Genomic DNA, 15306 nt, shown 5'->3' on the forward strand with positions numbered 1-15306 from the left:
ATCTTTTTAAAATCATTTTATTAGCAGTGGAACAGGTCTCTGCCTCAACTTTACCTAAAGTCTGGGTCTGTTAGTGAAGCTTAGGGCTAGCAGCCGGTGATCACCTTCGTATATTCTCTGCTTTCTTGTTGATTTACTGCTAATTGACTCTAATTTGAATCTAAAAGCTAATTTCTGTTGACTGCCTCTACTGCTGGTTGGCTCTCACTGCGGTATTGTATCACTTCCTGTTCCGGAGCACAGCGGTGTTTTGCTGTATCTGTTAGCTGTTTAATCTGCGCAGTTAGATTGATCTAGTTACCTAGATAACGATTTGTTTCACAGTGTAATCTTCACATGCCTTAACTAAAGCACTCCCTCTGCTGAATCACCTCAAAATTATTTACACATTATTCATTTTGTGTGTTTTTAGGAATCCGCTAGCTTAGCGCAGCTACTAGCTCTTAGCCGGTTTAGCATGGCAGCTTCTCCTGTCTCTCCCGCACTTTTCTGCTCTGGGTGTGAAATGTTTAGTTATTCCTCGGCCTCCTTTAGCAGTAATGGTACTTGTAATAAGTGTAGCTTATTCGTAGCTTTGGAGGCCAGGCTGGGTGAATTGGAGACTCAGCTCCGCACCGTGGAAAATCCTACAGCTAGCCAGGCCCCTGTAGTCACTGCGGACCAAGGTAGCTTAGCCGCCGTTAGTTCCCATCCGGCAGATCCAGAGCAGCCGGGAAAGCAGGCCGTCTGGGTGACTGTGAGGAGGAAGCGTAGTTCTAAACAGAAGCCCCATGTACACCGCCAACCCGTTCACATTTCTAACCGTTTTTCCCCACTCGGCGACACACCCGGCGAGGAACAAACTCTGGTTATTGGCGACTCTGTTTTGAGAAATGTGAAGTTAGCGACACCAGCAACCATAGTCAACTGTCTTCCGGGGGCCAGAGCAGGCGACACTGAAGGAAATTTGAAACTGCTGGCTAAGGCTAAGCATAAATTTGGTAAGATTGTAATTCACGTCGGCAGTAATGACACCCGGTTACGCCAATCGGAGGTCACTAAAATTAACATTGAATCGGTGTGTAACTTTGCAAAAACAATGTCGGACTCTGTAGTTTTCTCTGGGCCCCTCCCCAATCAGACCGGGAGTGACATGTTTAGCCGCATGTTCTCCTTGAATTGCTGGCTGTCTGAGTGGTGTCCAAAAAATGAGGTGGGCTTCATAGATAATTGGCAAAGCTTCTGGGGAAAACCTGGTCTTGTTAGGAGAGACGGCATCCATCCCACTTTGGATGGAGCAGGTCTCATTTCTAGAAATCTGGCCAATTTTCTTAAATCCTCCAAACCATGACTATCCAGGGTTGGGACCAGGAAGCAGAGTTGTAGTCTTACACACCTCTCTGCAGCTTCTCTCCCCCTGCCATCCCCTCATTACCCCATCCCCGTAGAGACGGTGCCTGCTCCCAGACCACCAATAACCAGCAAAAATCTATTTAAGCATAAAAATTCAAAAAGAAAAAATAATATAGCACCTTCAACTGCACCACAGACTAAAACAGTTAAATGTGGTCTATTAAACATTAGGTCTCTCTCTTCTAAGTCCCTGTTAGTAAATGATATAATAATGGATCAACATATTGATTTATTCTGCCTTACAGAAACCTGGTTACAGCAGGATGAATATGTTAGTTTAAATGAGTCAACACCCCCGAGTCACACTAACTGCCAGAATGCTCGTAGCACGGGCAGAGGCGGAGGATTAGCAGCAATTTTCCATTCCAGCTTATTAATTAATCAAAAACCCAGACAGAGCTTTAATTCATTTGAAAGCTTGACTCTTAGTCTTGTCCATCCAAATTGGAAGTCCCAAAAACCAGTTTTATTTGTTGTTATCTATCGTCCACCTGGTCGTTACTGTGAGTTTCTCTGTGAATTTTCAGACCTTTTGTCTGACTTAGTGCTTAGCTCAGATAAGATAATTATAGTGGGCGATTTCAACATCCACACAGATGCTGAGAATGACAGCCTCAACACTGCATTTAATCTATTGTTAGACTCGATTGGCTTTGCTCAAAATGTAAATGATTCCACCCACCACTTTAATCATATCTTAGATCTTGTTCTGACTGATGGTATGGAAATTGAACACTTAGCAGTATTCCCTGAAAACCCCCTTCTGTCTGATCATTTCTTAATAACATTTACATTTACTCTGATGGACTACCCAGCAGTGGGGAATAAGTTTCATTACAGTAGAAGTCTTTCAGAAAGCGCTGTAACTAGGTTTAAGGATATGATTCCTTCTTTATGTTCTCCAATGCCATATACCAACACAGGGCAGAGTAGCTACCTAAACTCTGTGAGTGAGATAGATTATCTCGTCAATAGTTTTATATCGTCTTTGAGGACAACTTTGGATGCTGTAGCTCCTCTGAAAAAGAGAGCCTTAAATCAGAAGTGCCTGACTCCGTGGTATAACTCACAAACTCGCAGCTTAAAGCAGATAACCCGTAGTAAGTTGGAGAGGAAATGGCGTCTCACTAATTTAGAAGATCTTCACTTAGCCTGGAAAAAGAGTCTGTTGCTCTATAAAAAAAGCCCTCCATAAAGCTAGGACATCTTACTACTCATCACTAATTGAAGAAAATAAGAACAACCCCAGGTTTCTTTTCAGCACTGTAGCCAGGCTGACAAAGAGTCAGAGCTCTATTGATCCGAGTATTCCTTTAACTTTAACTAGTAATGACTTCATGACTTTCTTTGCTAATAAAATTTTAACTATTAGAGAAAAAATTACTCATAACCATCCCAAAGACATATCGTTCTCTTTGGCTGCTTTCAGTGATGCCAGTATTTGGTTAGACTCTTTCTCTCCGATTGTTCTGTCTGAGTTATTTTCATTAGTTACTTCATCCATACCATCAACATGTCTATTAGACCCCATTCCTACCAGGCTGCTCAAGGAAGCCCTACCATTAATTAATGCTTCGGTCTTAAATATGATCAATCTATCTTTATTAGTTGGCTATGTACCACAGGCTTTTAAGGTGGCAGTAATTAAACCATTACTTAAAAAGCCATCACTTGACCCAGCTATCTTAGCTAATTATAGGCCAATCTCCAACCTTCCTTTTCTCTCAAAAATTCTTGAAAGTGTAGTTGTAAAACAGCTAACTGATCATCTGCAGAGGAATGGTCTATTTGAAGAGTTTCAGTCAGGGTTTAGAATTCATCATAGTACAGAAACAGCATTAGTGAAGGTTACAAATGATCTTCTTATGACCTCAGACAGTGGACTCATCTCTGTGCTTGTTCTGTTAGACCTCAGTGCTGCTTTTGATACTGTTGACCATAAAATTTTATTACAGAGATTAGAGCATGCCATAGGTATTAAAGGCACTGCGCTGCAGTGGTTTGAATCATATTTATCTAATAGATTACAATTTATTCATGTAAATGGGGAATTGTCTTCACAGACTAAGGTTAATTATGGAGTTCCACAAGGTTCTGTGCTAGGACCAATTTTATTAACTTTATACATGCTTCCCTTAGGCAGTATTATTAGACAGCATTGCTTAAATTTTCATTGTTACGCAGATGATACCCAGCTTTATCTATCCATGAAGCCAGAGGACACACACCAATTAGCTAAACTGCAGGATTGTCTTACAGACATAAAGACATGGATGACCTCTAATTGCCTGCTTTTAAACTCAGATAAAACTGAAGTTATTGTACTTGGCCCCACAAATCTTAGAAACATGGTGTCTAACCAGATCCTTACTCTGGATGGCATTACCCTGACCTCTAGTAATACTGTGAGAAATCTTGGAGTCATTTTTGATCAGGATATGTCATTCAATGCGCATATTAAACAAATATGTAGGACTGCTTTTTTGCATTTGCGCAATATCTCTAAAATTAGAAAGGTCTTGTCTCAGAGTGATGCTGAAAAACTAATTCATGCATTTATTTCCTCTAGGCTGGACTATTGTAATTCGTTATTATCAGGTTGTCCTAAAAGTTCCCTGAAAAGCCTTCAGTTAATTCAAAATGCTGCAGCTAGAGTACTGACGGGGACTAGAAGGAGAGAGCATATCTCACCCATATTGGCCTCTCTTCACTGGCTTCCTGTTAATTCTAGAATAGAATTTAAAATTCTTCTTCTTACTTATAAGGTTTTGAATAATCAGGTCCCATCTTATCTTAGGGACCTCGTAGTACCATATCACCCCAAAAGAGCGCTTCGCTCTCAGACTGCAGGCTTACTTGTAGTTCCTAGGGTTTGTAAGAGTAGAATGGGAGGCAGAGCCTTCAGCTTTCAGGCTCCTCTCCTGTGGAACCAGCTCCCAATTCAAATCAGGGAGACAGACACCCTCTCTACTTTTAAGATTAGGCTTAAAACTTTCCTTTTTGCTAAAGCTTATAGTTAGGGCTGGATCAGGTGACCCTGAACCATCCCTTAGTTATGCTGCTATAGACTTAGACTGCTGGGGGGTTCCCATGATGCACTGTTTCTTTCTCTTTTTGCTCTGTATGCACCACTCTGCATTTAATCAGTAGTGATCGATCTCTGCTCCCCTCCACAGCATGTCTTTTTCCTGGTTCTCTCCCTCAGCCCCAACCAGTCCCAGCAGAAGACTGCCCCTCCCTGAGCCTGGTTCTGCTGGAGGTTTCTTCATGTTAAAAGGGAGTTTTTCCTTCCCACTGTAGCCAAGTGCTTGCTCACAGGGGAGTCGTTTTGACCGTTGGGGTTTTTCCGTAATTATTGTATGGCTTTGCCTTACAATATAAAGCGCCTTGGGGCAACTGTTTGTTGTGATTTGGCGCTATATAAATAAAATTGATTTGATTTGATTAATGATACCTTAGTTATGGGTTTTCCAGTGACTGATTCTGCACTTTTTCTCTCTATCTGAGGTGCGGAGGGAAATGCGTGGGATTGGTGTCTGAGGACAACAGGATGCTGGACTGATCGTGAGATGCCATGCCTGAAGCTGATGCAGCAGATATTTTGATTTCCTGTTTTCTTTTTCTTCAGCTTTGTAAAGCTTTGTAAAAACTTTGTAACTGCTGGAATGGCCCAAGCAGAGGGTCACCCTCCTGAGTCTGGTCTGCTTGAGGTTTCTTCCTCAAATCATCAGGGGGAGTTTTTCCTTACCACTGTGGCCTGTGTTCTTGCTCTGGGGGTTAGTAAGATTAGACCTTACTCATGTGAAGCACCTTGATGCAGCTTTGTTGTGATTTGGCACTACAGCAGCCTCCAGTGGTCACAGGACGCTGTGTTGAGCAACAAGCTTCTCTTTGTGGTCTGCAGCTCTGTGAGATGATGATAATTCCACACAGCATCCGACCAGTGTTGTGGTTTTTCCAGCCCAGTGTGGTGTTGCACCTTTATGAAGCAAAGCTCACCTAGCTAGCGCTTCGTGCACATCATTCTTTAAAGAGACCCAGTTCTCAATCCTGCTTTACTGTTTCTTTGCAATAATCACAGACAGTAACACAAACAGCTTCATCTTTTCCATATTAAAAGCACACATGTAACACTTTTCTTTAAAATGTGGGACCACATGTGTCCAGTGTATAAGCATGATGAAAACATTCTTGGTTACGCTGCATGGCTCAGGGCAAAGTCACCTCTGAGCACAGTTTAATGTTTATTTGTCTGTCGTCTGCAGCTTAAGTTGCCCTGCCGCTCAAACAGCCACAGGCAGAACGTTTTCCTCTGGACTATTGTTGGTTGCCGCCGTGCTCACTGGGGTTCCATTTATTGGTGCATGTGGGGTGACTTTTGCCACTCGGTGCTCTTTGTTGGTGCTGCTGTTGCGGGCGCAGAACTGGCATGAGGCACAGGCTGAGTTACAGTAAGGCAAAAAGCGGCAGGCGCTGACACGCCACAGGAACCAGCCAGGGGACCAACAGCACCAGCACAGGACAATGGCGCTGGCTGCCACACCCAGGATGACGTAAAGAACCAACAGGGTCACTGAGCCTGGAGGATCTGTGCATAACAAGGGAAAAAGTGGGAACACAAATACGGTAAAACATTAATGTTTGTGTTGACAGGAAAAGAACCTGTGATTGACCTTGAATGAACGTGTGGAGAGAGGCCCTTACAGACTACCACCCACATTATTAGTCATGAAACTGAACATGTGCACATGAAGGGATCAGCCTGTGGCCTGTCAGCCACTCGTCTGTCACAGGTGGTCTGTAATGACTACATATTGACTGGAGTGTGAGAGATACTGGGTCATATTTGGGGTCACTCAGTGTTTGCCAAGTTGGTTTCTGAGTGCACTGACTGTCTCTTCAAGGTGTTCCTCCCAGGTGTTGACTATGTGGTGGGAAAAGAATTTCTTCTGGGTTTCATAGTTGTGGGGTGACTTGGCTCACAGTGGCCACACGTTGTGTGATTGTTTTTGGGGGGGGGCTTCTTGGCCTCAGTGATATGGCCACTTAGGTGTCCATACACCAAACTCGAATTCTTTTGGAACTATCTACTACTATGAGCAACAGCTTCATCATTGTGTCCTGCAGCTGCGTGGACTCAAGGTTACTGACATGGAGCAATACCTCCACATTAATGGAAGTACAACAAAATTCAATAAGCGCTCCAGCAGTCAAGGATTTTTTTTTAGTTTAAGTTTAGTTTGCCTTCATAGTGGACTTGCACAGAGAAGAATTTTCTTTCAACAAAACAGATTAGCTCCATGCTCATTCACCACTTTAGTGAGAGCCGTCTCTGTGGAATGATATTTTCTAAAAGCAGACTGCAGTGGCTCAAAAAGATTATTCTCAGTAAGATAGTCTACAAGCTGCCGTGACACCACTTTTTCCAGAATTTTAGAGAAAAATGATAGATTTGATATCGGCCGATAGTTTGTCAATACACTAGGGTCAAGATTAGGTTTCTTAAGTAATGGTTTAATCACTGCAGATTTGAAACATTTAGGAACAGATCCAGAAGTTAAAGAAAGATGAATCATTTCCAGCACAGTCGGCCCAAGAGTGGACCACAGGTCCTTAAACAGTTTTGTTGGTATAGGATCAAATAAACAGGTTGTGCTTTTTGTTGACGTTACGAGTTTCATCAGCACACCTCGTGAGATACTGTCAAATTCTGTAAATCTAGGTAATACCTCAGTAGTGGCGCCCACCTCAATAGCAGGGTGTAGTGGCTGGATTAAGGCATGCTGGGATATGTTTAACCTGATGTCTTCTATTTTCTTCTCAAAGTAATCCAGGAAATCTTGTGCTGTAAAAGGAGAGTGAGCTACAGGTGGTTGTCCATGAATAAGTGTTGCCACCGTGTCAAACAAGAACATTGAGTTATGCTTGTTTTTGTTGATCCAATCAGAGTAGTAAGTCCGCTTTGTAGCAAATAATGCATGCTTATAGTCTAAGATAGCATCACGCCACGCAAGGTGAAATACTTCTAATTTTGAACAACGCCATTTCCGTTCTAGACCTCTTGCCTTATGCTTGAGGTCACGCAGTTAATCACTGAACCAAGGTGACTGTGATTTGGGGGAGCGCGGTTTTAACACAGGTGGCGCAATCATGTCGAGTGTAGTTTTGAGCACTGAGTTTAAACTATCCACAAGTCTGTCTACTGACTGGGTGTTTGTCAACTGTGAAGCTAAGACATCAGGCAGTCTAGCTTCGAGTTCAGTCTTAGTTGAGGAGTTGATGCATCGCCGTAGTGATACACAGTGAGGAAAATAAGTATTTGAACACCCTGTGATTTTGCAAGTTCTCCCACTTAGAAATCATGGAGGGGTCGGAAATTTTCATCTTAGGTGCATGTCCACTGTGTGAGACATAATCTAAAAATAAAAAAAAATCTGGAAATCACAACGTATGATTTTTTAATAATTTATTTGTATGTTACTGCTGCAAATAAGTATTTGATCCCCTACAACCAGCAAGAATTCTGGCTCACACAGACCTGTTAATTTTTCTTTAAGAAGCCCTCTTATTCTGCACTCTTTACCTGTATTAGTTGCACCTGTTTGAACTTGTTACCTGCATAAAAGACACCTGTTCACACACTCAATCAATCACACTCCAACCTGTCCACCATAGCCAAGACCAAAGAGCTGTCTAAGGACACCAGGGGGAAAACTGTAGACCTGCACAAGGCTGGGATGGACTACAGGACAACAGGCAAACAGCTTGGTAGAAGACAACAACTGTTATGATTATTTATTAAAAAGTGGAAGAAACACAAGATGACTGTCAGTCTCCCTTGGTCTGGGATTCCATGCAAGATCTCACTTTGTGGGGTAAGGATGATTCTGAGAAAGCTCAGAACTACACAGGAGGACCTGGTCAATGACCTGAAGAGAGCTGGGACCACAGTCACAAAGATTACATTAGTAACACATGATGCTGTCATGGTTTAAAATCCTGCAGGGCAGCAAGGTCCCCCTGCTCAAGCCAGCACATGTCCAGGCCCGTTTGAAGTTCACCAGTGACCATCTGGATGATCCAGAGGAGGCATGGGAGAAGGTCATGTGGTCAGATGAGACCAGAATAGAGCTTTTTGGAATCAACTCCACTTACCATGTTTAGAGGATGAGAACAACCCCAAGAAAACCATCCCAACCGTGAAGCATGGGGGTGGAAACATCATACTCTGGGGGTGCTCTTCTGCAAAGGGGACAGGACAACTGCACCGTATTGAAGGGAGGATGGATGGGGTCATGTATTGCTAGATTTTGGCAAACAACCTCCTTCCCTCAGTAAGAGCATTGAAGATGGGTCATGGCTGGGTCTTCCAGCATGACAATGACCCCAAACACACAGCCAGGGCAACTAAGGAGGGGCTCTGTAAGAAGCATTTCAAGGTCCTGGAGTGACCTGGCCAGTCTCCAGACCTGAACTCAATAGAAAATCTTTGGAGGGAGCTGAAACTCCAAACCTGAAAAATTTGGAGAAGATCTGTATGGAGGAGTGAACCAAAATCCCTGCTGCAGTGTGTGAAAACCTGGTGAAAAACTACAGGAAACGTTTGACCTCTGTAATTGCAAACAAAGGCTACTGTACCAAATATTAACATTGATTTTCACAGGTGTTCAAATACTTATTTGCAGCAATAACACACAAATAAATTATTTAAAAAAATTCAAAAATCAATATTCGTGACAGCAATACCATGTGCAAGAACCAGATCCAGGGTATTTCCACTAGTGTGCGTCGAGTCCCGAATGCATTGCCAAAATCCTAATTCATCCACAATTTCCATAAATGATTTGCAGACGGGATCAGAAAGCTTATTTATATGAAAGTTAAAGTCACCAATGATCAGAATATCTGCACTAGTTGACAAGTTAGAGATGAATGCACCAATTTCATCTATGAATTCAGAATATGAGCCAGGAGGTCTATATACAGTGACAAAGTAATACGGCTGACCTTGGCAATGCATAATATCCTGAGCAGAGCAGAGAATCAGATGCTCAAATGAGTTATATTTGTGATCCCCCAACAGCTAATAAGCTAAACCTAGATTTATAAATAAGAGCAACACCCCCACCTTGCTTCGCATCACGAGGAACATGACTAAATGTATATGCTGGTGGGCAGGCCTCATTTAAGGGGAGAACAGCTGTAGGTTTAAGCCAGGTTTCACATAACCCAATCATATCTAAGTGATGATCAATAATTGGATCATTAATCACAATGATTTTGAGGACAGTGATCTTATGTTCATGAGACCCAGACTAAGGACCTCAGTGGGGTTGACAGTTGAACTGTTTGGATTCAGGGGTGGTTCCAGAGTAGCATATATAAGCTGCCTAGAAGTAGGTTTAGGTTTGAGACATTCCACGTGCGTTGTAGGTCGCAAACATGAAATCTTTGCTATTGCTGGAACAACCACTGGGCCATCCTCAGTTTCAACATCATCCAATGTCATAATGGGTATTAAGTTTGCAAAGCATATCCCTCTATGATTTTTATGGACACGCCTACGGAAGCAGGCCACAGTCTCAACTTGGTGAATTTCTCTCCCTGGCAGATAAACTGCACTGTTACCACAGTGGATTTTCTGCACTAATTTCCTTGCTAAGCTAATGGGTTCCACACTCACATCTGTCATAAGCCTTGCAGAGTCTCTAATCACCTGCTGCGTGGCCTGCTGTAAATTCCTAATGTTATCCTCCCTGTAGAGCTCTATCTATGTTTGCAGACAAGATGGCGGCATCAGCAAGCCACGGCAGCCCCAGAACAAGGCCAGTTATCAATAAAGCTAAAGCCTTGCTGTCAATAAAATTGCGCCAGCCACCTATTTAACGATGTCAGCCTGCTAAATACCTCATCAGTACCCCGGGAGGGCAGGGGACCAGAGACTATTAATCAATGCCGACACATCTTTCTGACAAGGTCACAAGTACTCTCTATGTCCATTTTTGTGACCTCTGAGTGCTTCATCCTGACATCATTGGTGCCGACGTGAATAACTATGTGACTTTATCTCATGTCATGTTCCTTAGTCTGTCTTCCCTTCTGCAGCATCAGCACCCTAAGATGGGATGCAATGTCAGGAGCTGTGGCCCCAGGAATACATTTAACGTCAGCCGTAACCTGACTTTGTGGGTGATAGAATCCCCTATCACTGAAGTGTGTTTCGGCCTGGAGACAGGAGTGGAAGTCACTTGTGGGCTCAGAGAATTCACATCAGGCAATTCCAAGGGCGAGAACCAATTCACAGTTGACAGTGTCGAGTGTGATCGGGGTGCCACAACCGAGCACCAAGCCCTACGGGGCTTCCTCCACCTAGCCACAGTCCAAAAGCCGTCCTCCACAGCCGGCATTTCTAGGCTAATGCTAATGGGCTCGCTAGCCGGCCCAACACTAACCTCATCTGGAGTGCCCCTAACATCTAATTCCACTGAGCTAAGAAGCTGCTCTAGCTTATGGACACGGCTCTCTAAGAGAGCCAACTTATCTTCCAACATCACGCAGGATTTACGGAGGGTGTAAAGTTGGTAAAGTAGTGTACTTTTTGCACTAAGAAATTCAAGAGTATAGCCAAGCAAGCATGAGCTAACCAATAATAGATAAGCTAACCACTCCTAAGGCTCACACAGGATTCACACAGACATAAATAAATGAATTAAAATTCACCTCCTCCGACAAGTAAACCACTCCTAAGATTAACACAAGAGTAAAGTACTAAGATAAAATTCACAACAGTTACACTAAAAAACTAACAGAAGTATATAAAAAAACGGGGTTGAACTAGCTAATGCAAGCTAACTGCTAGCAAAAATGCTAGCTGCTCCTAAGATTTACACAGGAGTAAAATAATGACCTAAAATTCACAGTAGTTACACTGAAAAACAGAAGTATTAAACAGGTAAAAAAAAAAAAAAAAAGAAACAGCTATCTGCCCTTTTCAGGTTTCAAATCCCACAAAACTTCGAAGAGGTCGCTGCGCTGTGAGATCTCAGTAACATTGAGAACTGCATTGAGACGCTCTGATCACGCTGCCCTTTAACCACTGCACATGGACAACACCATTAACATCGCAACATAAAACTATTTTTATATTGTGCCTAAAACTCTCGTGCCTATTTGAAGAGTTTCAGTCAGGTTTCAGAATTCATCATAGTACAGAAACAGCATTAGTGAAGGTTACAAATGATCTTCTTATGGCCTCAGACAGTGGACTCATCTCTGCGCTTGTCTTGTTAGACCTCAGTGCTGCTTTTGATACTGTTGACCATAAAATTTTATTACAGAAATTAGAGCATGCCATAGGTATTAAAGGCACTGCGCTGCGGTGGTTTGAATCATATTTATCTAATAGATTACAATTTGTTCATGTAAATGGGGAATCTTCTTCACAGACTAAGGTTAATTATGGAGTTCCACAAGGTTCTGTGCTAGGACCAATTTTATTCACTTTATACATGTTTCCCTTAGGCAGTATTATTAGACGGCATTGCTTAAATTTTCATTGTTACGCAGATGATACCCAGCTTTATCTATCCATGAAGCCAGAGGACACACACCAATTAGCTAAACTGCAGGATTGTCTTACAGACATAAAGACATGGATGACCTCTAATTTCCTGCTTTTAAACTCAGATAAAACTGAAGTTATTGTACTTGGCCCCACAAATCTTAGAAACATGGTGTCTAACCAGATCCTTACTCTGGATGGCATTACCCTGACCTCTAGTAATATTGTGAGAAATCTTGGAGTCATTTTTGATCAGGATATGTCATTCAATGCGCATATTAAACAAATATGTAGGACTGCTTTTTTTGCATTTGCGCAATATCTCTAAAATTAGAAAGGTCTTGTCTCAGAGTGATGCTGAAAAACTAATTCATGCATTTATTTCCTCTAGGCTGGACTATTGTAATTCATTATTATCAGGTTGTCCTAAAAGTTCCCTGAAAAGCCTTCAGTTAATTCAAAATGCTGCAGCTAGAGTACTGACAGGGACTAGAAGGAGAGAGCATATTTCACCCATATTGGCTTCTCTTCATTGGCTTCCTGTTAATTCTAGAATAGAATTTAAAATTCTTCTTCTTACTTATAAGGTTTTGAATAATCAGGTCCCATCTTATCTTAGGGACCTCATAGTACCATATCACCCCAAAAGAGCGCTTCGCTCTCAGACTGCAGGCTTACTTGTAGTTCCTAGGGTTTGTAAGAGTAGAATGGGAGGCAGAGCCTTCAGCTTTCAGACTCCTCTCCTGTGGAACCAGCTCCCAATTTGGATCAGGGAAACAGACACCCTCTCTACTTTTAAGATTAGGCTTAAAACTTTCCTTTTTGCTAAAGCTTATAGTTAGGGCTGGATCAGGTGACCCTGAACCATCCCTTAGTTATGCTGCTATAGACTTAGACTGCTGGGGGGTTCCCATGATGCACTGAGTGTTTCTTTCACTTTTGGCTCTGTATGCACAACTCTGCTTATAATCATTAGTGATTGATCTCTGCTCCCCTGCACAGCATGTCTTTTTCCTGGTTCTCTCCCTCAGCCCCAACCAGTCCCAGCAGAAGACTGCCCCTCCCTGAGCCTGGTTCTGCTGGAGGTTTCTTCCTGTTAAAAGGGAGTTTTTCCTTCCCACTGTTGCCAAGTGCTTGCTCATAGGGGGTCATTTTGACCATTGGGGTTTTTCCGTAATTATTGTATGGCCTTGCCTTACAATATAAGGCGCCTTGGGGCAACTGTTTGTTGTGATTTGGTGCTATATAAATAAAATTGATTTGATTTGATTTGAATATATTCTCTGGATTTATAGACGTTGTTATTGTGTTTATTTTATGTAAACATGTGAGAATTACAGTCTGTCTCTCCGTTATTTTCAACAGGAGCTGCTGTGAGCTACAATCGCTTCCTGATCATGTCGTTCTGGGGGAAAGTGAAGTTTGCTCTTTAACGTCTTGATTATTGTTCTTTACAACACTGTTTGTCCTCTTTGTTCCAGACTAATATATATAATATGTCTGAAATTTGGTTTGTGCTTATTAAATTCCACGCAGATTAAACGTAGCAGACACGCATTATTCGTCATAATTGTTTTAGCAAGTTTTCAGGGTATCATGCAGCAGTCTGTTATTAACGTGATGAAAAGCATAAAAAATACATTTTTGTAGTATAATATTAATTTACAATTGGCATCATGTGGATTCTCTATGTTGTTTTGACTGCAGCTACTCTCTGGTGCGCAAGGGATTATGGGATACATGAAAACCCTGGATAAAAGTAACGGCAGGGGGGGAGTCGACCTAGCTAGTGAAAGCTAACCTAGCGATTCACAACAGGACTGTAGTTAAATAAGGTTCAGAGTAGATACACTTAACAACCAGAAGAGTGCTAAACAGAAATTAAAGAAACATATACAACCATGTAAAGTTCAGAAGAGCGTCACAACAGCAAACAATCCGTCAGAAGCAATTATCAGGGGTGCCCAAACTTTTGCATACAACTGTATATATATTCCGATAGACAGTGAAGGCAGCACGAATACTCCCTTGGTAACGCCCTTTCTGGTGATAAAAACCTCTAACGCTTATTCCATCCTGTTCATGCCGATGTCCAACCCGTACCAGAAGAAGCTCCTGTGGAACCGTGACAGCCTTTCAGAGATCAAGGAAGGCAGAGGAAGGTTTTTGGGGGTTATTCCTATGTGATAAACAACCTGACTGAAGCAGACACTGGCCTCTACATGTAAGAAACCAAGATTAGAAAGAGGTGTACAAGAAGAGCGTTGATGTAAAAGCACACTGCCACCTATATAAAGAGTCCAGGTGAAAGCCTCAGCTTCACTTTCGATCAGGAACCCAGCTTGTGCAATATCTACCCGGACTGTGACAGTTTTGAACACAAGCTGAAGGAGTATAAATTACACATATTGTTGGACTTTGTAAAGCCTTGTGGGATATTTGTTGAGAGGCTTCACATGCCGTGGTGCAGTGGAATGTTTCACGTTTGGGATCAGCTGGGCCACTTAGCCATGGGGGGGGTACATTCAGAACACAGGTTCCAGTTACAAGAGTACTGGCCGTGGTGTTGCTGCCTCTTTTGTTGTGTGGCTGGGGGTGCCTGGCTGCCTTTGTTTCTGTCTTCTGTTCTGTCTTTTGTTTTTCCTTCCAGGTGGCACGTGTTTAGGACTGTGTGGCTGAGTTATCAGGACCTCACCCTGATCACCTGAGGCTGATTATGTGCAGCTCGTCAGGACTCACAGCTGTGGTGCATCTACACGGATTGGAGCATGGTGGCATTTAAGTCTGGAGTACACAGTGTGTATTTGCCAGAGACTCGACCTTGTGACCAGATGGGTGAGATCGTCGTCTTGAGAGCCATCTCATCATTATGGATGCAGAGAACGTCCAGGTTTGATGCCATGGTCTGTGAAAGAGGAGGGGGTGAGGTCTCACGCTCGTCAGCACACTTCCTGAGGTACGTTAGGTTTTGTGACTAACATTAGTACAGTCAGTAAATGTGGTGTCCCTCACACCTTATTATATTGAGCTGTTATGTTAGTCGTTTAATCAGCTTCCACTGCAGTTTGAGTATGTGAACTGGGTGTTCCATGCCTGCAGGGTGGGAAGCTGATTAGTAATTAAGCCAGGAAGTGTTTGCTGTTTATGTACACCTTTGAGTGGTCTCTCTGTGTGTGGAGTGTGGACTCACATGATGGTTTCTTCTTTCACAGACTCGGTTTGTCGCGGCCACCTGGGGGGTGTCGGCGGGGTCCTTGGGTCCGAACTGTTTCTGGCTCTGGACCGTTTGTGCAGCTGGGAGCGCACCGTATACCCACCTCACCAGTCCGCGCACTCATTTGTTATACTTTAGC

At 42.8% G+C, this 15306-nt stretch overlaps 1 protein-coding gene across 1 annotated transcript in view; it reads right to left on the reverse strand.

Moving 5' to 3' along the window:
- Positions 1-5675: 5675 nt before the first annotated feature.
- ldlrad2 (low density lipoprotein receptor class A domain containing 2) overlaps positions 5676-15306 on the reverse strand; it is a 37150-nt gene continuing 27519 nt past the window's right edge. The window contains exon 4 of the mRNA XM_034167639.1: positions 5676-5980. Within this exon, the coding sequence (XP_034023530.1) occupies positions 5676-5980 (305 nt within the window). The remainder of the gene's footprint in view (positions 5981-15306) is intronic.

This window comes from Thalassophryne amazonica, chromosome 3 (assembly GCF_902500255.1).
Source record: "Thalassophryne amazonica chromosome 3, fThaAma1.1, whole genome shotgun sequence".
Lineage (NCBI taxonomy): Eukaryota > Metazoa > Chordata > Actinopteri > Batrachoidiformes > Batrachoididae > Thalassophryne > Thalassophryne amazonica.